Below are 22,689 nucleotides of genomic sequence, written 5' to 3'. Positions count from 1 at the left end.
ATTTTCATTTGTCCCCATCCCCCACCCCTAGGTCTGACTATTCTCTCCATGGCAACTGGAGTGATTTTTTTTTTTTTAAAGCATAAATTGGGTGTGAAGATTTCTTCTCAAGATACAATGATTTCTTTGCAATCAGTGTACCCTGTACCTCTCCTTCCAAGTGTTCACATGGCTACTGCCTCAGGTCATGGTTCAAATATCACTGCCAAGAGGGCTTCCTGACCACTTGAGCAAAAACAGCACGGCTCTGTGCCACGGCTCTCCACGGCTCTCCTCCAATCACTCTATATCTCATCGCTCTCTTTTCTTTTCACTGCACACATCCCTATGCAAAATTATCTTCTTTATTTGCTTGTCTGTGTCCCTTCTCTAGAATGGAAGCCCAGTGAAGGCAGAGCTTTGTCTGGTTCCGTGCTCTATCTGCAGAGCCTAGAACACCACCCGGAAACTCTGCAGGACAGTCAACAGATGTGGAATGAATAAATAAATGAATTCCTCATTCTTGAAGACAGAAATGGTCTGCTGATTAAGTTGAGAACTGAGCAACACATTTCAACCTGATGAGTTCTGCTGAGTGTGGGGTGTTTCCTTCCTGAAATCCCATGCAATCCATGCATAATCACAGGTTCTCTGCAAATACCACAGGTCTCTGAAGAACGAAGTGTTAATGCAGCAAGTCAGCCCCACTCTCCACCCTCACCCCAGCTCATACACCTGACACAGTAATAACCACCGCCTTCTGTAGAAACCATTCATAGACAGGAGCCCGGAGCAGACGCCAGTGGCCACAGGGCAAGAACGGATTTGATTCCAGGACACTGACAGATAGGTACTCTCTGATTGACTCTTTGGGGGATTCCCAGGAATAAAGAGGCTCTGGTCTGGGAACCCATCATCCTACATCTTCCCATCCGGACATACTACTAGATAGATATTTTAAAATCTTTCCAATTCGCTCAAAGGGTCAAGGCCGCAGCCTCTCCCTTTTGCTCACAAGGAGACTTGACTCCCCAGAGGCTCTAGCCTGTGTCGATCTGCAAAGACCCCAGGGTCCCAGCCCACGTTTCAAAGCTCAAACTCCGTCCATTTGAGCAACTTTAATTCCTAGCTGCCCTCGAGAAGCTTCAGGATCCTTCTGGAAAACAAAACTGGAAGCCTGCGCTGGAGGGGTGAGAGGAAGCACAAAGGGAGGGAGGCCCCCACGAGTAGCGCGCGAGGGTCTTCACGGACCCGCCGCGCTCCTAAAGGCGACCGGTCCTCGCTAGCCGGAGTGGGGACCCGGCCCCACACAGGCTCAGCGCCGGAGTGTCGGACTCCTGGCCCGGGCGGGTAGGGAGGGGCGCGGAGTGGGGCGCGGTGGCGGGGGGGGACACTGAGAACACGGGGTGAAGGGCTGTTGAGTGTCGGGTCAGGTCGCGCGCGGGGAGGGGGGCGGCTGGGAAGGGAGGGAGCAGGGAGGCCATCCGCCCCGGGACGGGAGAACAAAGCAGGGGCCCGCCCGCATTTCACGCGAATGCATTTCAGGCATTTAATCGAAAAGGAGGGGGGCCAAGGAGGGAGGGGAGGGGAGAGAGCGGGGAGCGCACGACTCGGCCCAGAAATCGGCAGTTTGCATTTACCACGACGCCTCGCCCGTAGTCTGGCGCCTCCTCGCTGCTCCCGGCCATGTTTCTCCCGGGCAAAGCGGGAAGGAAAGGAGGGCGCGGGAAGGAGCTGGGAGGGCGCAGGGCTGGGAGGGGGATGGGGCTGTGGGGGGACGGGGCTGGGGACGGGGACGGGGACGGGGCCGCCCCGCCCCAGGCCAGCCGTTGGGGAAGGACCGCACGCCGCGGACCCCGAGCCTGGCGCGGCTCCAGCGGCTCGGCCGCGGCGTCCCCCCGGCCGGCCCTCCCCTCCCCTTCCCTCCCCTCCCCTTCCCGGCGGGTCCCGGGGCGCGGGCGGCCATGCGGGCCCGGAACGCAGGGCGGGCGGCGCGGGGCGCAGCTGCCGAGCCGCGCGCGCTCCACCTGAGCGCAGGCCCGGGGCGCGTCCCTCGCGGCCGCCGCCCGCCCGTCTGCGAGCCCCGGAGCCCCGGAGCCCCGGAGCCCCGCCGCCTGGCTGCTCCCCGCTGGGACTCGGGACGACGAGGCTGCCCGGCGGCTGGAATTTTACAGCAACAGAAAGTGTTCCCATGGCCCCCGCCTCCCTAAGGCTGTGTGGTCCGCCGCTTTCAGGCGAACAATGTCTTTGAATTCTTCCTGCTAATTTTTATGCGCTCTTTATCCCGACTAAAATCCGTGGAAGAGTCTGCGATGTGGGATGTTCTCGAAGTACGGCTGTGGACGAAACTCTCCTGAGTGTGTGTGTGTGTGTGTGTGTGTGTGTGTGTGTGTTTAAACCGTCGAAACGCCCATCCCGGGGTGGGAAAGAGCCCGGTGATGGCTTTTCCCAGCCTAAGCCCGTAGTTTAGGATCCGGAATCTGAAATAGGGCCTTTCTTTACCCCTATTCGGGGGGCGGCGAGCGAGGGGAGAGAAATCATTACAAATTATCTACTTTACCACTTTTTTGAGACCCTAGGGCCAGACTTTAATGGCTTCGGGTTGCAGTTTAAAGCGATCGCTCTCAGACTCGAAAGCCTCTTTTATGAAGCTTTTGTTCATGGAACCCCTGGTCCCAGGCTTCTCCCCACCGAGTGTGCGGGTTCTTTGTCCGTTCCTCTAGGGCCCCGCTTTCCTGGCTTCTATCCTCCTTCTGCTCGCTGCTGTCCGGTCTTTGCAGCCCGGTTCTGGGCTTGAAGCCCCGGAGCTGAACACGGTTCTCGGGCTCAGGCCTCTCTCTCCAAAAGGCTATTTTGTTCATGTCTGGGTTCTGGCGCACGGCAGGGAGAGGAATGCAGATTTTGCTCGGCTTAAGGGGAAAATAGTCATCGAGCGGTTAATGTCGCTCTAGGTTGGAAAATTATTGGTCGTTCGGACGTGGCGGCGCTCAGCACTGATGTGACGCCCCCAGATGCCAGCGCAATGCAAGGAGGACCGCTCCGTGGCTCGCAGACACGAGGCACCGCGCTGGACACTGGGCGATACTGTTTCCTGGCGTGTAGGTAAACATTTCGCTCCTCCTTGTCAGAGGTCCTTGTTCAGGGCCATTTTTATCTCTGCCTCTCACCTCTTTTCCCAAAGGTGAGAAAGTCCGTCCTGCGCTGAAAGTTATCAAAGACCAAGCCCAGGAAGTATGTTCACAACCACCGTCCCTAAAACTTCCAGGATCTGAGAAGTACTCTCCCTGTGCTGCGATCAGACTGTAGAGTTCCCAACACTCGCTGGGGAGCTGCTTTAACCCTACCCGCAGGTTATGGGGAGAAGTCATGGGGCGGGACGTGGAAATCCGTGCTACTAAGACACAAAGATGAGCCAAAGGCAGGTGGTTCTCGAAGCCCGCTGTAAAGTATCCCACTTTATCTCTTATTGCTGCAAAATCAAACTTACCCCTAGGAGGCTCACTGTAGGTCCCGTGTCAGTCAGATCAGGGGCAAGGGACCTCAAATTAAGTGAGAGGTGTAGCTTTTAAACAGAAATCAAAAAGGGCCCAGCTCAGACACTGTGGAAGATGAAAGAGAAACTCTGGGTGAATCTTTCCTTAGAAAGGCCATTAATTTAAATGCAGAACCAAATGGGGTCACAATGAAAAAATATAACTTGCTTGGATGGCAACAGGAATCTTATGAATGTATGCTCAAGAACATTCTGTATAGACCTGTATAGGACATCCTAAGAAGACCACACAATGAGGAACAGTTTTTAAAAATTTTAATAATTCATTTTATTTAAACCAATATGGGAAAAATATCACTTTAACATTTATCGAGATGTCTATTCATTTTTTCATAATAGATCTTTCAAATCTAGTGTGTTTTATGCTTACAGCACATCTCAGTTTAAAGTAGCTACATTTAAAGGTTTTCAGTGGCCACCTGTGGTTAGTTAGTGGTTCCCATACTTGGGTGTTGCAAATCTAGAGTACTCTAGAATTGACTGCATTGACTTAAAGACCTGGGGAGTGAAAGGAACTAAAGACGAAAAGGATGAGATTTCAAATATAATTGATCAATGAATTTTCCAAGAACTTGGTAGAAATTATACTAGAATATAAAAGCTGACACCAACTATTTGGAGTTTTGTTCAATTTTTTTTTTTTAAGATTTTATTTATTTATTTGACAGACAGAGATCACAAGTAGACAGAGGCAGGCGGTGGGGGAGGGAGAGGGGAAGGGGAGAAGCAGGCTCCCTGCTGAGCAGAGAGCCGGCTGCGGGGCTCTATCCCAGGACCCCCAGCTCATGACTGAGCTGAAGGCAGAGGCTTTAACCCACTGAGCCATCCAGGTACCCCGTTCTAGTTTTTTAATATACCTGTTTTTTTTTTTAACAAATCATTTTTAAAAGTGAATTTATTATCTTGTCATATTTGGATAACGTTTTATGTGATCTAATTATACTTCAGTACTTTGGGCAGCATTAAGGTAACACAATGTAATACTTGATATCAGGAATAGTAATTGCAAGGACAAATATCCAAGAATAACAACTCATCTGGCCAGCCTTAATTCTTATTCTTGAATTATGAGAATCTAGGGGCAAAACTTCTTTTAAAATCTCAACTTTCTGTTGCGTGTCTAGTGGGATAGCTTTGCATTAGAATTCTGATTTTTTTTCTTTTTAGTGATAATTCTTATCATCTTAGCCAATGAGGCTAAGCCAAATACCCCAATCTAATATGCCACAATTTTCTCATCTATAAAAAGGGACAATACCTTGCTGCTCTGTTGCATATAATGATGAGAATAACATAACAGGCAAGAGAATCCTTAGAAAAATTGCATGAAACTGTAAGGTGCTATTAATCTGAGATACCGTGAAAATGTATGAGCAAATGCTTGTGAAGTTAGTTGATCAGAAAATGACAGGGTAATTGCCTTTTTAAAATGGGTGTGGGGCGCCTGGGTGGCTCAGTGAGTTAAAGCGTCTGCCTTCAGCTCAGGTCATGATCCCAGGGTCCTGGGATCCAGCACCGCATGGGCTCTCTGCTCAGCGGGGAGCCTGCTTCCTCCTCTCTCTGCCTGCCTCTCTGCCTACTTGTGATCTCTGTCAGATAAATAAATAAATAAATCTTTAAAAGTAAAATAAAATAAAATGTGTGTGATGGACCAATCAGGGGCAGTTACAGTCTAGAGACAAGTTGGGGTTGGTATGAGAATTGATAAGGAAAATGAGAAAATTAGTAAAATAATGGAATTTTCCACATAAAAAAGGAATATTTTAGCTCAGACTGTCCATTTTCTGATATTTCTTTGAAGGAGCTGTAAGAATAAAAATGTACCTCTTTGCTAAGTTAATAACCAATAAATACACTTGAGTTTTTCAGTCATTCTCCATATCACATTTTAGTTGTAGATTCCCTGCATTTTATTTCATTTTGGGGGGGGGGTATTTATTTTAGAGAGAGACAGGGAGCGTGTACAAAAGTGGGAGGGGCAGAAAGAGAGGAGAATCCTCGAGCTGACTCCCCTCTGAGCGAGGACCCCAATGCAAGGCTCAGTCCTAGGACCCTAAGATCTTGACCTGAGCAGAAACCAAGAGTCAACCCCTTAACTGACCGAGCCACCCAGGAGCCCCAAGATTCCCTGCATCTTAAATTCTGAGATTATCATGTGTCACTACCATGGTGTAATCACAAATATTTATACTTACCTGAATTCTCCACCTCACCAAAACACTTTTGTCCTAAAAATGCGTACTGATTTTTTGGACACTCCTGTAGCTTTTAAACTTTTGACCGTACTAATCTGTTACTGAAGGAGCATTTCAATCTGTGTGTTGAGTTGCTTGGAGTCTGTTACTCAGTAACACTGGATTCAAAAATAACAGAAAGGCATTTATTTTTTTCTAAGCCCTGAAACATGAAAAAAAAAAAAAAAAACTCTCAGCCTGGGAATTGTGTTGAAATACATAAACATATGAAACTTAGTGACTCAGATTGTTAGTCACAGAGTCACTGGTTAGAGTCTGGATGAAATCCACTGTGGACAAAGGCCAGTAATAATGATGATGATATTTTGCTTTTCCTTAGTGCTGAACAAAACCCTTTACAAATGTTACAAGTATAGAAGAAAAAGTGGCAAGATACTTTCTTCCAAATATTCAGGCTAAGTGAGAATCTTGCTACCTTTGAGGTAGTTTGGCCCCTGCTGGTACATATGTTCAGAAGAAATATAGTTGCAAATAATTGTAACACAAAACAACTTACACCAAAGCCTCATTAGTATTCGATTAGCATAGTAAGCCTTCTTTCACTGCCTCTTTTTTGAAGCAGGATCCAATGTGTAGTCTTAGAATAAAGGAAATAATGGCTCCATAGTCGTTCTTACAAATAAAGCCAGGAGCTACTTTCAGAATTATGTTTTGTATTATTACACTTTCATTAGTAATTAACCTTCCACTGAAGAACACACGATGGATAGACGTCAGCCTGCTTTTTCTGCAATAATGTCAGGCCTGAGTAATATCACCAACGCTAAGTGCTGGGCTGTTTCAGAGATATCCTCCCACCATCTCCCCATCTGACCGGAACAGGAATTGGATAGCTTCAGAGTAAAAGAATAATGCGTCCATGTGTTCCTGCAGATCTCAGAGTCCTGGCAGCCGACCTCAACTCTCTTGGCCACCATAAAGCAGTCATTGAAAGGACACAGCTGCAGGAACTAGAGGCGAAGCACTAAATAAATCCACAGGGCTGGAGGCACAAGTCATGTACATGACCCTAACACAATACCTTGTGGTTATGAATGAACAGATTAGCATCTAATGCTGCTGTGGCAGCTTATGCAAAATTAATTGGCTGTCTCAGCCAGTGCTGAGTTTCTAATGGAAAGATGTCCCGTTCAAAAAACAAAAACAAAAACAAAACCCAAGGAGATCTCCTTCAACTTTGGCTGGGGTGGGGAAAGGGAAGACCAACGTGAGTGGGAATTGAGCCGCTTAATCTCTTAACTGTACATAGGTTCTGTTCAGATCAGCATAGACGTACGGTCCTCACTGGCAGAGTCCCAGGAACTCATCAGTATCGCCAGTATGGGTTGTATTCTAGATAGGAAGTAGTGGGAGCCTGGGAAAGAGGTTGGGGAGAGGTGGCTTGAGGTCTGGAATTATCTCCAGATAATTCCAGAGGGAAGAGGCTAAGACAGAAAAAGTGGGGGGACTTAGAGCAACATTTTCTAAGGTGTGTTTTGTGTCGCTTTTCTTTATATTTGAAAAAGATGAGGCTGTGATTCATTAGGTTGGACAAACAAGGAGATCAGCAAAGTTAAACACACCTCCATCTTCTGGGACTTCTAGAAGCTTGCAACATGCCAACGTACATTGTCAATATTCAAGGAGACTGTAGCAAAATGCCATGTTTCCCTAACTTTGTTGACCGTGGATACCTTTCCCAGGGTGGGTGTTTTATAAAAGTTTTTTAAATTACACTATCGTGAAATATTTTAATTTATACTTTTAATATTCTCTCCCAGTAAGACGTTTTACGTGGTTTTAAAAATACACTGAAAGAACTAAACCTTTAAATAGAACATTATTTTCATACTAAGTATTGTTGTGTTTTTCTTTTTTAAAATATGCACTAATGGAACAGCTGGGTGGCTCAGTTGGTTGGGGTGTGCCTTTGGCTCAAGTCATCTCACCGTTCTGGGATTGAGCCCTCCACCTGACTCTGCTCAGTACGAGTCTACTTTTCCCTCTCAGTCTGCCCCTCCTCCTGCTCATGATCTCTCTCTCTCTCTCTCTCTAGTAAGTAAAATGTTTAAAAAATATATGACTAAGAACTTAATTGGACATGACTGAGATCTTTTTCCATCTCCATATAGTCCTTCAAGCTGACATGAAACTTTGCATGTCCTAGAAGACAAGGAATTTATTCCTACCCCCATTCATTCTTTCTCCTTCCCCCTAGCTTGTGAACAAGAACAGCCTTCTGAGTAGCAAGAGAGAGGAAAGCCATCTCATTGCTTCCATTCCCCTTGGTCTCTCTCGATGATAGTATGGTGGCTTTCAAAGACAATGGTTTGTAGACATTGCCAGCATAGAGAATATCCAGGTGAACCAGTAAACATACTGGGTGTGGGCATGCTGGGCTCCTGGAATTTCCAAGGAGGTCTCTATAATATCCAGGACAAAGGACATCTATTGTAGCTCCCACATTAATAGTTCTGTGGTTTGTACTTGAACGAACTGAGTTCTTTGTCTTTTCCAACTAAGAATCTCTTTACTGTAGTCACCACCTCAGCTGTACCTGTAGGACTCTTGGCAAGTCCAACCTGATTTCCCAGAGGATGAATGTGGCTCCTCCCATAGGACCAACACCAAATGGGGCTGTAGCAAGTCAACAGGTGCACAGGGCTGCTTCTGGGTCTGGAGTCTACCACATGGGGACCGGGACTTGCTTTCTCCAAAGGGCCCTCCAGATGGGCTCCACCAGGGTTTCACAACCTCCAACCTCGATCCAGAGCTTCCAGAGAGGCCTTTTTATCCCAGAATATCTGCCGTATTATTGTTGCTGTGGGGCGATAGGAGCAAGGAACTTCTAGTCTGCCATCTTGCTGACCTATGACTTTTTCAAAAAAGAAAATTCAAATGTATTTTTCCATTTTAAATGTAGTATGCACCAATAATTTTAAATCAGAACACTTGGACAAATAGAAGTAAAATAGAAAGGCATTTAAAACATGTTTTTGGGGTCTTCCACTTTTGTGACTCTGGAAAGTATCTTACACAGTTGTGACTAAATACTTGCTCTGTACTGCTGTACTTCTCTGTCTCACTCTCTAAGCAAAATAAACATCACACAAGTCTTTTTCCATGCTCTAATAAACTCTGTACAAATGTCACTTGAAATGGCAATACCATCATTTATTTAGCCATTCCCCAAGTATTTTTATTACTTCCAAATTTTGATTTCATAACTACATATAAATAAATATGTTTTTAATAAAATGTTTATATGCATTTTAACCATTTCTGGAGGATAAATTCTTCAGAAGTGGAGTTCCTAAATTAGGGGGTATAAATATTTTAAGGTTCTTGACATATAGTGCTAAATTTAGCTTACAATATTAATGTCTCTCTTCAATGGAAAGTTATAGTAAATTTTATATAATTTTTAACTGAAATTGAATAAAATTTTACAGCAAAAACACTTTGAGGTTTGAGGAAAAGGGTATTAGTTAAGATATGCTAAAAGCTTAGTAATTAGAACTAAAAGAAAAGTCAGTTTGAATTTGTGATTAATTCTTAACTAAAGATTACTTTAAAACAATGTGCTTTTATTGTAGTAGTCCATAAAGTAATATCTAGACTAATGAAAAGTTTATGGTGCTCTGTTTCAGGGTTTTGGCTCTATGTCAGACAAACTCAGTTTTAAAATCAGACTTTACCACCTACTGCCTGAACTTGGGTAAGTTTCTAACTTCTTTTTACCTTCATTTCTACATCTGTTCAAGGAAAATAATTTTAGTTCCTACTTCTTAAGGTTGTTGTGAGATTTAAGTAAAGTAATGTACTCAGGGGACTGAGTAGCTCAGGAGTTCCCAGCACATTGCCTCTTTTATCAAAATAGAACAATTTTATCTTTTATAAAATATTTTGTTTATTTATTTTAGAGAGAGAGAGAGAGAATCTGCACATAGGGCAGGGGAGTGGAAGGGAGAGGGGCAGAGCAGACTTGGAAATGGGGCTCAATCTCACGACACTGAGATTATAACCTGCACAGAAATCAAGGGTCAGATGCCCAACTGACTGAGCCACCAAGGCACCCCTAAAATAGAATAATTTTAGATGGAATTTCTGGTCAGTTGGAATTTCTGTGTGAATAAATAGATCTGTTGAAGAGTTTTGAATTAGTAAACCTACAATCTATAAAAGTTTCTTGGGGTACCTGGGTGGCTCAGTGGGTTAAGCCTCTACCTTTTGTCTCAGGGTCCTGGGATCGAGCTCCGCACCGGGCTCTCTGCTCGGCGGGGAGCCAGCTTCCCCCTCTCCCTCTGCCTGCCTCTCTGCTTACTTGTGATTTCTCTCTCACTGTCAAAAAAAAATTTTAAAAAAGTCTTATTAAAAGTTTTTTCATGTAAGTGAGCTAACAATTTCCTTGAAATTATATTGTGTTACCAACTTGTTTTATGTATATATATATATATATATAATAAATATAAATACATATATAAGTAATATGTGTGTGTATATATATAGTGTGTGTGTACGTGTGTGTAAAGCAAAAATAACCTACAGGAAAAGAATCTGATCAGTACAAATAATGATGGATTCTGAATTAAGAAGTCTATTTTTTTATATTTCTAAATTTTACATTAGAAAGAAAAAAAAGTAACTTGATTTAATGCTTTTAATGTTTGGAATATGAAGGATAACAATAAAAGTTAACTTCCAGAAGTCTTAACATACTTCAGATAAGCTTATATCAATCATAAATACACCAGTCATCTAGTATGTATGGTTTACATGTAAATAATAAGTGTAAATGGACCAAACTTAAAAATCATGTAGGGACACCTGGCTGGCTCAGTCAGTAGAGCATGGCACTCTTGATCTCAGGGTCATGAGTTTAATTAAGCCCCATGTTGGGTGTGGCATCTACTTAATTAAGGAAAATAATAATTTAACATTTTTCTCAGTGTCTCTGTAAGGAGTGACCTGGAAAATCCTATGGCAAAGAGCTGTACCTTGATTCAGAAATGGTGCTTTGGTACAGCAGGCCATTTTAGATGCTAATTGGTTACTGCAATCAGTGGCTTTCCTGCTGAGGTGAAGCGCTCACCTTACCTCAAATTCTCCACTATTTCTCCACTCTAAATTCTCCACTTTTTCAGCAAAATGATCACGAACCTCTTGAACTCAAAGCTCAGGCCAACATTGACGTTATCTGACTCTGTTCTTGGCTTGAGAAATAACCTTCAGATTCTCTTCGGTTCATACCAGACGCACAAATGACAACCTGAAAAGTCACAACAGTGAAAATTTTTAACGCATCTTTAAATTAAAGCCATTTGGAGCAATTGGAGACAGGAAAAATCTAGTTTTTATAGTAAAGGCCAAATGCTTACCTGAGAAATAATTTCTTTCTCTTCCTGCGATTGACGTCAGTGGCCTTTTACACTCAGTTTTCTCAGCGCGTTCATTCAGCCACAGAACATGCACCTGGGTCACCTTTTACAGAGAATAAAGGCATGAGAGATGAGTGACTCAGACTTCTCTGTGAGTCTGGGGATTTTGCCAAAGCTGAGGTGATACAGACAGCCTTCAGACTTATGAACGTCATACCTGGACTTTATACTCCTTACTTTTTTACCTTGATAGTGAAGTCATATTACCTTTTATGTGATGACTTTTTTGTTACCTGGTACCTTTTGCCTTCTTTCTCAACATATTTTCTAGGTCTTAGAACTACTTTGTGTTTGTTTCTAAGTTCTTGCTTTAGGTGCATTTCCTGGGTTCTGTTGTCTAATCAACTACTTTTTTTTTTTTTTTTTTTAAAGTAGCAGACTTTTAGAAATGCTAAATATTGAGAAGGTTACTGAGATTGTCGCTTGGGTGGTTAATCGGAAACCTCTTTGTGTTAGAAAAGTTTTTCTGAATCTTCTTCCACATTTTCTACTCCTTATTACAAAGAAAGGGAGGAAACTCTGGCTTGAAGATCAAGCTATGAAAAGTGATGTCCAACAGACTAGCAACAATTCTCAAAAGCCAGTTTACTTTTGTGTAATGAGAAACACAGAGAAAGGAGATGGTGGAAATAATTACCTAAGCTCATCCGATGAACTCTGAAAATTACTAGAGAATGTGGAAGAGATGTTCCCTCTCCCCCTGTCAGAACACCCCAGGCAACTCCACTGTGCTGTTTTCTTTAGGTCTGAAAGCCTAAAAGGTAGTGCCCAGGTGGGTAAGCTCAGTGCATTTCATCTGCTCTTAGACTTGAGGTTCTCACCATGAGCAATATTGACATCTGGGACTGAATCAGTCTTTGCTGTGGGGGCTGTTTTGTGCACCCCAGGATGTTTAGCAGCATCCCTTTTACCCACTAGAAGCCAGTAGCTTCCAGTTGTGGAAGTTATCCCCAGGGGATCTGGGTGGTTCAGTTGGTTAAGCATCTAACTCTTGATTTCAGCTCAGGTCATGATGTTGGGGTCGTGAGATGGAGGAGCCCTGAGTGGGACTTCATTCCGGTGTGGCTGCTTAGTATTCTCTCTCTCTCTCTCCCTCTGCCTTCCTCCCCTACCTCCATGTCTCCGGGCATGCATGCACCCTCTCTATTTCTCTCTCTCTCTCTCAAAAAACAAAAACAAAAACAAAAAACCCTTCAGAAAGTAACAAGTATCCCTCCCAGGGTGTGGGGGGAAACTTGTTCCCAGTTAAGAATCACTGTCTTGGGGTGCCTGGGTGGCTCAGTGGGTTAAGTGTCTACCTTTGGCTCAGGTCATGGTTCCGGGGTCCTGAGATGGAGCCCCATATCGGGCTCTCTGCTCAGCAGGGAGCATGCTTCCCTTCCTCTCTCTCTGCCTGCCTCTCTGCCTCCTTTCGAGCTCTCTCTGTCAAATAAATAAATAAAATCTTAAAAAAAAAATCACTGTCTTAGAGTGACAACTCTTACAATGGCCTTACCTGTTTCCTACTCTATTTCAAGGTGGTAAAGGAAACTGTGTAGCCCATAGCCAATAGACCTATAAACAGTAATAGCCCTTTTGGCTATGGAATAATGTTAGAAGAGTTTGAGGGAGGGTTTTCTTTCTTAGATGTTTCCTGGAATAGAGAAACATAACCCAAACATAAAGAAAACATTGACTATGTTTCAAACATAGAGGAGGAAATCAACATTCAGGTTGGAAAGCAAAACCCAAACTTGGTTTCTACACTGTCTTTTTCTTAATGACTCAATCATTTTTCATTTTCTCCTAGTCCTTCTAAATAGGGATTTGAGTTTACAAATAGGGAGTTGAGTTTAAGAGACCTCCGAAGTTCATTAATATTCTTTCCATTTAATATAAAGAAAGGTGAGTCTCGGGGGAGGACATAAGACTGCCCAAATGGTATTTTAAATTCCTGAGGCTTACCGTGGAAGTTGGAAGTGACCTTCCCTTCTTAGACCTGTCTTTCATAGAGAGCTGTGCATGCTGGGCTGCTCAAGCCACTGCCTGGGTGAGTACCTGGTTGCACAGGCAAATCCTGAATCATCGGAAGTCTGTGTCATGCCTCTGCCAATTAATGTGACCTTGGGACTTACCAGCCTGAGGTTCAGCTCCTCGCCTGCAAATGAGAATTTCCATGATGACCTGATGTGATTGCTGTGGCTCACATTAGCATCATGATCTTTGTCACTCATAGTATTCTAATTTTCCTCCGTCCCTTACTTTTCCCTCTACCGTGTCTGTTCCTTGCGCATGCCCAGGCCTCAGGAGCCACAGAGCCCTCGAGTACATGCTCAGCCCTAATTCTGAGTCCCAGCATTACAGAAAGCTCACCACCACCTCTCTGGTTTTTAGAAAACCGAGTTCACGTGCTTCAAAGAAATTGAACAGAGCTGTCTATCCATTTCTTACTCTTTGGAATGGTTTCATCCCATGTTCTAATGTTTAGATGTCCATGCATGTAAAAAATTAAGTTCTCTTTGAAATGAACCAGCGAAGTCTTCGAGCTGGGGCAGGACTATTGGAAGTCATCTAGTTCAGCAAGGGCTCCTTGTATAGTACACCCACTGTGTGGTCAGGTTACTTTCACTGAGGGATACTCAGACCCTTCTCGGTAAGTTCTAATTCTTGCCATCGCCCTACCTTGTACGTTTTGTGTTTTCTTTTGGAACAATACGGGTTACATCTCCTTTCTCATTCCCTAATGAGCTACATGACCATCAGGAAGTCATGGGGCTCTAATTTTGCTGCCTTTAACGGCTTTCTATGTGAATCCATCAAACACAAAATAACGAAACTTAATTCTGAAGCCACACAACCACCTGAAACCTAGTCTCATTTTTTGCATTTAGTGAGATTATGTAACTTGGAAGATGACTGATCTCCCAGTGATATGAACAAAGAACATTCAGACTCACAGTCTTCCTCCGGAAGAACAAGTTTCAAACACATTCCAACGGAGTATGAATTAAAATCTCTAGATATGTCTAGAAAATAGAAAAAGAAACTTGAACGTGACTTTTTTTTTTAAAGATTTTATTTATTTATTTGGCAGAGATCACAAGTAGACAGAGAGGTTAACAGAGAGAGAGGGAGAGGCAGGCTCTCCACTGAGCAGAGAGGCCGATGCGGGGCTCTATCCCAGGACCCTGAGATCATGACCTGAGTCAAAGGCAGAGGATTTAACCCACTGAGCCACCCAGGCGCTCCTTGAATGTGACTTTTATGCCATTTCTATTTTGGCATTTATGTCAGCCTTGTAATTGGAGGAGAAAAATGAAGTATGGGGCGCTTGCGTGACTCAGTCAGTAAAAGCCTCTGCCTTCGGCTCAGGTCATGATCTGAGGGTCCTGGTATCAAACCCCTACCTCGGGCTCTTTGGTCAGAGGAGAGTCTGCTTGTCCCTCTCCCTCTGCCTGCAGCTCCCTCTGCTTGTGCTCTCTCTCTGTTTCTCTCAAAGAAATAATAAAAAGCTTTAATAAAAAAAAAGAAAAATGAAGTATGTACAAACCCTGGGAATATGGTCAGTGATGCTGTGATAGTCCTTTATGGTGACAGACGATCACCACACGCTTGTGGGACATCACTCATAGAGTTGTTGAATCTCTATGTCCTACACCTGAAACTAACGTAACATTGTTTGCCAACTGTATTCCAATGTAAAAAAAAAAAAAAATGAAATGAAGTATACGAAAGGGACTTAATACTAACATGGCTAATAAGGGGAAGACCCCATTACGTGTGGTATGTGCAATTTTCTCACTAAGTTTGAAAGCAGTGCCGTCATTCTCTGGGACCGTAACACCCACCGGTTTCCTTTCATCCTTCCTGCCAGTGCCGTAGGGCTTTCTCTGGACACCAGAAACACCTTCCTCTGAGTCACTTTCCAGCGTCAGCTGAGCAGCCTGTGCTGCCAGCCGGGTTCCCGGACACCTTTTCCATTGTGCAATCTCCCTCTGTTAGAACGCACCATTCCATCTACGTAAGCAATGAAGTGACTGGAATATGGTACACGAAGGATGCTAGAGATGAAATGAAATCTTTGTAAGACGTACTCCAGATCCCCGAATGTATACCTTTATTTATGGACATCCACATTCTCCTATCAGCACTTCCAGTACTGACCTTTAATGGTGGAGTCTTGAACAATTACCCATCCTATCTGTGCCTCAGTTTCCCTATTGGTAAAAGAAGATAGTAATCACATTTACATCATAAGGTTATTATGAGGACTAGGTGAGTTTATTTAATAAGCACGGAGAACACTACAGACCCTATAACTGCTGTATATGTTTGATGTTCTTACTGTTAATGGGGAATAAAATGCGGCCATGTCTCTGTTTCTCATTTTATTGGCTATGCATGCCTTTGGAAAGTCATATAACAATTGGGTTATTTTTTTACTTAATTTAATGAGCATATTTTGTCTCCACTATGAGTAAGACCCACGGCTTTGCTCATCCTAACATACTAGAAGATTCTGGATTCCATAGGTACCAGGTTCAGTTTCTGCTGCCACACATTCAGAGCTTCCAAAGTCATCTTTTTCTGGAGTATGTCTATGTGTGAGCATGTGTGTATAGCCACACACACTGAGAAAGTGGAAGAGACGTATCCAGCTGGTCTGGACTAACCCATTCTTCTGTCATTACTCTTCATAATGACACCGTGTGATTTCTTTCAGCAAGTGCAGCTGGCACCACCTGGCCTGCCTTTGATGGATGCCATGCCCAGAAATGATGAAAGGCTTTGGCTCTTACAAATGACAATACCCCTCAAATGAACAGAATGCTCGCCATGGAGGTAGGGCAGGAAAAAATCACGAATTGTGTTGTTTTTTTTTCTCCTTGTCCAGCAAAGCCCTAGCATTTCTCACTGCATTACTCTTGGCTTAATTCCATATTTAGATCCTTGAATAAAAATTCTACAAGATGGGGCACTTCGGTGGCTCAGTTGGTTAAGTAACTGCCTTCAGCTCAGGTCATGATCCTGGAGTCCTGGGATCGAGCCCCGCATCAGGCTCCCTGCTTGGCAGAGGGTCTGCTTCTCCCTCTGACCCTCCCCCTCTCATGCTCTCTCTCTCATTCTCTCTGTTTCAAATACATAAATAAAATCTTAAAAAAAAAAAAATTCTATAGGAGACTTACCAGCAGTCTTACTGTGATCCTGACTGTACTTTGTGCCCTTAAGTGGGTAGTAGTGACACTTGTATGTATATAGGTATGTGAAAAATATAGATATTTAATATGTTTATACTTATATACGATTAAATACACATGCATATATTTGTGTGTGTGTATATTATAATTTTGACCAAATAATTTTGGCTCAGCACCCCCAAAACTGCAAGACACTAGTCATCCTAAAGATAAAAGAAGTAGTAAAGCAAAACATTATTTTTTTTTAAATATTTTAACAGATTTACATAGACAAGGCTTCTGGTATTTCTGGTTATCAGCAAAATCATCACTGGGACACAAAAAGAGTGGAAAATATTGGTGGAAATGTCATCACCTGGTAGATTTTTTTTTTTTTTTTTAGGCCTGTCGGCAGGTGAGATCTTGTACTAGACCATTCTTTCTTCCTTCTGATCCCTATTTTGGGAGTGGGGTTTTCCCAGGCCCAGCAGGAAGAAGAATTCTGTTTCCTTTCTCTCTTCCAAGGCTGATGAACAAGGCAAGCCAAGTGTAAGCCTAGCCTTGTTGAGGAGTTCGAGACTACACAAATGTGGTGCCCCGCCAGGCAAGCTTAGCAAGCAGGAAAGCCTTCTAGGTCTTTCAGCAATCTCCTCATAGAGATGCTGCCACTCCCTCACTCATCAAGCAGCTAATGTCCTTCACGATATCCTTTGTTGTCTAAGCTCCTCCCACAGTCCTGCCCCCTAGACCTGCCTTGAACGGTACGACTCCATGTCCATGGCTTCTTTTCAGCCCCCCGTGATGCCCCTACTCCCTTACGTGCCTTCCGACAACTTCGGTTGAGGCCCTTCTACCCATGTAGGTAATCTGACTTTAGAGGACCCGATGAGACCTGATGGTGGCATTTCAGACACTGCAGCATGTTGATGAGGGCAGACAGAATATTTGGAATCCCATAGTATCACCTAGGAACCCTGTATCTTACTCCAGGTTGACCACCATACAGGGACTCCTCCATTTGGAGGCCCCAAAGTTGAATCATGTATAATCGCTCACTCTCTATTCTCCCAACCCTTGTATTTTGGCTACTTTTCTTTGTTTCTTTCTCTCTTTTTTTTTTTTTTTTTAAGATTTTATTTATGTGACACAAAGAGAGAGAGTGAGTACAAACAGGGGAGAGGCAGGCAGAAGAAGAGGGAGAAGCAGAGTCCCCGAGGATCAGAGAGCCGGGTATGGGGTTCCATCCCCTGGGATCATGACCTGAGCTGAAGGCAGACACTTAACCGACTGAACCACCCAGTTGTCCCTATTTGGGCTTCTTTATAAGTAGCAAGATGGATGCTGCCAGTCCTAAAGTTAGCCGTGCTGCCCCTTCAGTTACAAAGACTCACCGTTTTAGAGTCTATTATGGGTGATGTATGCTGAGGATGGAAGTTCTGTGCTCACGATCCTATGAGCATGTTTCATAATGCCTCTTCTAAAAGCCTATCACAGAACTATAGAATCCGTAGATCTCTTTTTCTGGGAGTGAGCTCTGAAGAAAAATTCACACACATACACATAAAAGAAAGATAAAAAGGAAACCATGGGGGGCGCCTGGGTGGCTTAGTGGGTTAAGCCGCTGCCTTTGGCTCAGGTCATGATCTCAGGGTCCTGGGATCGAGCCCCGCATCGGGCTCTCTGCTCAGCAGGGAGCCTGCTTCCCCTTCTCTCTCTGCCTGCCTCTCTGCCTACTTGTGATCTCTCTCTGTCAAATAAATAAATAAAATCTTAAAAAAAAAAAAAACCGTGATGCAATTTTTTTTAACAAATGTTAAAATTTGTTTAAACAAACAAATTTTTTGGTGTTTTTTTCTTTCTTTCTCCCTCCCTCCCCTCCCCTTTCCTCTCCTTTCCTTTCCTTCTTTCTTTCTTTTCTTCCTTCCTTCCTTCCTTTCTTTCTCTCTTTCTTTCCTAGAATAAGATTGTAGTATATCATTTTTATAGGGAAAAATTCATAGAGCCCAATGAATTGCAAGAAAAAGATCAAGAGGGCCTTTTGTTTGCAAAATACAAAGAAAAACACTTTTCACTTTTCAAAACTGTGGCTTCGGTGATGTCCATAGTTGCAGAGTCCCTGGAGCTGATGAATTTTGTCCTGTGGAATGACATTTTAGGCCATTATGGACATGTATCCTTTCTTATCAGGAGCATTCTTAGATCATTCCCCCAAGGAGTTCTAAAATTTTTCTAAGGAACTCTGCAACATTCTAGAGTAGCATTTGCTAAACTTAAGTGCCGTAGGGGGGGGGGAACAACACTCTTTTATATCGTTTTGCATAGCAACATCCCAAACACAGCAAATGTGATGATGCATGGAAAATAGAAAGAGTCTGGGAGAAATACAGCTATGGAGGGACTGGTCATGTGTTCCCAGAAATCACTTGAGGACTGTGTTTCTGCTTTCTCGTGGCAGCTGCCAGGGGCCAGGCTTATCCATGGTTTATTTCCTGAAACTCTGCCTTAGCAATTCTTACAAACAAAGCTTTATTTTATTCAGAAATCAGGTGAAAAGGAAAAAAAAAAAGAGATCAATGCTTATTGAAGGAGTAAAAACATCTTTCATAATGATGTGTACTCCCATAAGCATGTGCTGCATACTTTAGAAGTATAGTAAGTATGCACTGGTCTGAAAACAGTTACCATGGGAACAAAACTTTTTCCCCATTAGATGGAAGGGTAGTGACTGTAGTAAATTTCCACCCAAATATCTAAGCTACACCAATTGACCATCAGTTGGGAATCAAATCCAACAGACTGTGGATTTAATAGGCTGATGTTAGAGGGAGACGGTAAAGACTCTAATATAAGGAAATTTTTGGCACATCCAGTGATCAAACTAAGTTTGCTAAACAAGCCATCAAAATAGGCACTTTGGTGCCCACTGCTTTTTTAAAATTCTGCTGTAATTTCCCAGAAGGGCATCACCCCATCTTTCAGCTGAAAGCTGTGCCAGGCAATTTCAAAGAGGAGTCTTACAGCATGGTCCATAAAAATTTATTCTGGAAAAGAGAGAAAATGTGAGAGAGCATGCACAAGCAGATACATAGGGTTCTGGGAACACTTGGAAGTGTCAAGTGAGGTTAGAGTCAGGGATGCTTCTATGAGAGTTGGATTTGAGTCCAGATCTGAACGTAAAGATGTTTTAGGATTACCTTAACCTTAATTTCTTTATTTCACATAAGAGTACATGAAAAAAATCTACATCAGAAGTTGAAAAGGGCTCTTTTCCTATCAAATAAAAATTATAAGTGATAAGAAGGCACTGTGACAGTTTAAGATTTTTTTTTCTTTTTTCTTCTTTTTTTTTTAAGATTTTATTTATTTATTTGACAGAGATCACAAATAAGCAGAGAGGCAGGCACAGGGCGGGGGGAGCAGGCTCCCTGCTGAGCAGAGATCCTGATGCAGGGCTTGATCCCAGGACTCTGGGATCATGACCTGAGCCGAAGGCAGACGCTTTAACCCACTGAGCCACCCAGGTGCCCCCCAGATTTCTTTTTTTCTTAACAGTACCGAAAATGACAGATCTATGACAACATTTTAGATTTAAGGAGATATGGGTATAGAAGAAGGATGAATAAGGAAAATATGATCTTGAGGACACGCAAGAGAAAAGCAGAAATTCGATACGTGAAGTGGGGGAGGGGCGAAAGAGTATAAGACCCCCAGAAAAATATTGGTTAGCAAATATAGTAATGGTAGATTCATTTTCTCTTAAACATTTGAATAAACTAGTACACATGAATTCTGATATGACTTTTAAAAGTAATTAACAATTTAAAATAGTTTTAAAATTGAAAAGGATTCTAATAACGAAATATCACCCTAGGGGTGCCTGGGTGACTCCATCGGTTGAGGGTCCAACTCATATTTCCGCTCAGGTCATGATCTCAGAATCGTGAGATGGAGCCTCACATCAGGCTCAGGGCTCTGCTCTCAGTGGGGGGTCTACCTGAGATTCTCCCTCTCCCTCTGCCCCCCCCCACTGCTGATACGCTTTCTCGCTCTCTCATTCAAATAAATAAATAAATCTTTAAAAACATGTATCAATTTAAGCACTCATTGTAACTGAATTGAATTTACATGAAAAATACCCCAGTCTAAAAAAATCTAAAAATCTAAAAATTCAGATGCTGAATCAATGCCAGGTCATCACATAAAATTCTGAAAGAATAGTAGAAACCTAAGATGAAATGGTGATAGAATACGGCATCTTTTACAAAGATCATATTCTACTGAAGTCCCTTGGCTGACAGTTTTACTTTTTTAGAATTCTCTGTTTCATTTAATTTTTAAAAGGATAAGGGTCAATTGTCATCAATGTCTTGGCTCACACTGAAGTAACTGGAAATTCTGAACACTTAGAATCTTGGCATGTTCTTTATTTCACTTTTTATGTTATAAAATATACTTAGAAGCCTTCTTACCAGAGTCTTTTAGGCTTTTCTACTACTGTATTTTAATTCTCCAAAGGGTGTGTCAAAGAGATTTTTTAGGGGAAAACAAGAAAAAAAGCTTTGGGTGCATTACAAAAGAACGCCAGCAGTTTAATGCTATAGTAAGATGGTGACCTAAAATCTAAAATCTTGTTATAATTTCAGGCTGAACTCACCAGTTTCACTTGTTCTTACCACCCATACCCTATGAGGCCCTCAGCTTAGCGCTAGACATCATCTGACTACAGGAGAGGCAGCTGCCTGTCATCTCAGCAATTCTGAAGGAAAGCCAGGGAATTTGTTTGAAAGTGTTTGTCCAGATGAAACCACATGTGGCCTCCAGGGTGCTCTGGGCCTGAAGCCGAAGCCTGCTGGCGTTGGGAGAGCTGCGGAGCTCATCCAGAAGAAAATCTGATGTCTCCTTAAAGCCAGGAAAGATAAAAGAAACCTGCATTGGTCCAAAACAGCACAGTTCATGTGTGGGAATTGCACAAGATTGGGGTTTGTCCTCTTTGTTGGCCTCAGAAAGGCCAGGGGATGGAAAAGAAAGTAGACAGCTGCTGAGTCCCTCTGTTTTGTTATTCTCTTTGCTTATGAGAAACTGGACTGCTTTGCCTTGATTAACCCTCTTGGTGGATAGGGGGCCTTGAGCATACAATATATTGTGTCCACGTAGGTGATAAAGCCACACTGGGACCCAGTCCTATGAAAGGTAAGACTTGATGGGCTTTCTGTGCCTTACAAAACTCTGATTCTTCTTAATAGTGATTGAATTGCATGACCTATTGTAGATGATAGGCAAGATTCTCAGGCAGGCTGGAAAACTGTTGACTCTTGTTATCCCGTGCCAAAATATTTGGTAAAGTCGTCACTTGAACTGTCATAGAGGAGAAACCACTCACTTATCTATCCCCTCGAGGGGAACTGTTTGGAAGAACTCAGACTGTTGTGGTAGGTTGACAGCTCCTTGTTGCTTTTTATCAAGACATGATGAGAGAAAAGAAGTCAGGCAAGGGCCATGCAGTTTGCACGGAGAGATGGAAGTGAAGACACTTGTGCTAAGGAGGGGTTCTTGGAACGCAGCTTGCCCTCTAACGTCCAAATGTGTAGCCCTCTGCTGTTGGAAAACACAATCAAGAAAGAGAGGAACGCAAAACAAAGAGGTCAGGAGACCCAGCACAGACTCTACCACTGGGAAGGTGAGAACAGATCTGAGATGGTTACAGTGAATCCAGATTGGAAAACTCAGCCAGTACCCATGGTCTCTATTCCATCCAGAATGTAACATAGGCATTGTGAAGGTCAGTAGAAACATTGCTTTCCTGATGAAATCCACAATGTTGTTGGTGTCTGGCTGATAAAAAAATGACAAGATAATTAAAAAATCTATTCCTTACTTGAATGCTGACATCAATCTCTGACGTCTCTCTTGGCAAGAGTCTTCTGATCCCCAATGACTGTAACAGAAGAAAACTGGATATCTGTCAGGCCAGAGAACTTCTCCTGTAGATACATACATGATTGTTTCTATATTATAGGTACACATATGCATGGAATATTCTTTGGAAACTTACACAAGAAGCCGGTCACAGTGGTTACTTGAGAGGGGGAGGCAGAGGCCATAGGAAACAGCATGAGGGAGACTTACTTTTCTCTTCTCCCATTTGGATAAATCATTGGACCATGTATGTACATCTCCTATTCACACATGCACACTGCAAAGTAAAACAATAGTCTCTAATAAAATTTTGAGTGCATGTACCTTTTGACCTAGTTATTTCTCTCCTGGGAATGAACTCCCACAAATTGAACCAAATGTGTGAAATGGTGTATGTTTAAAGTCATTAGATT

General features: G+C 43.0%; 1 protein-coding gene and 1 long non-coding RNA gene across 9 annotated transcripts in view; one reads left to right on the top strand and one right to left on the bottom strand.

The window, feature by feature from the left end:
• Positions 1 to 1,724, bottom strand: part of PRTFDC1 (phosphoribosyl transferase domain containing 1) — a 94,205-nt gene extending 92,481 nt beyond the window's left edge. For all 4 annotated transcript variants that reach the window (XM_004757624.3, XM_004757623.3, XM_045084967.1 and 1 more), the window contains exon 1: positions 1,620 to 1,724. In XM_004757624.3, the coding sequence (XP_004757681.1) occupies positions 1,620 to 1,667 (48 nt within the window). In that variant the 5' untranslated portion in view covers positions 1,668 to 1,724. The remainder of the gene's footprint in view (positions 1 to 1,619) is intronic.
• Positions 739 to 22,139, top strand: LOC106006311. 5 transcript variants are annotated; one of them, XR_001180285.2, is made up of 5 exons: positions 739 to 829; positions 2,931 to 3,077; positions 9,417 to 9,484; positions 15,907 to 16,025; positions 21,004 to 22,139. It is a non-coding gene; the product is annotated as an uncharacterized LOC106006311 (long non-coding RNA). The 5 variants fall into 5 exon arrangements; XR_001180281.2 differs by having other exon boundaries at positions 2,931 to 3,081; XR_001180284.2 differs by lacking the exon at positions 739 to 829 and adding an exon at positions 866 to 1,169 and having other exon boundaries at positions 2,931 to 3,081.
• Positions 22,140 to 22,689: the final 550 nt, after the last annotated feature.

This window comes from Mustela putorius, unplaced genomic scaffold (genome assembly GCF_011764305.1).
Source record: "Mustela putorius furo isolate JIRA1106 unplaced genomic scaffold, ASM1176430v1.1 tig00000827_pilon_pilon_pilon, whole genome shotgun sequence".
Taxonomy (NCBI): Eukaryota; Metazoa; Chordata; class Mammalia; order Carnivora; family Mustelidae; genus Mustela; species Mustela putorius.
Note: the sequence above shows the minus strand (reverse complement) of the source record. Positions and strands in the feature narration are given on the sequence as shown.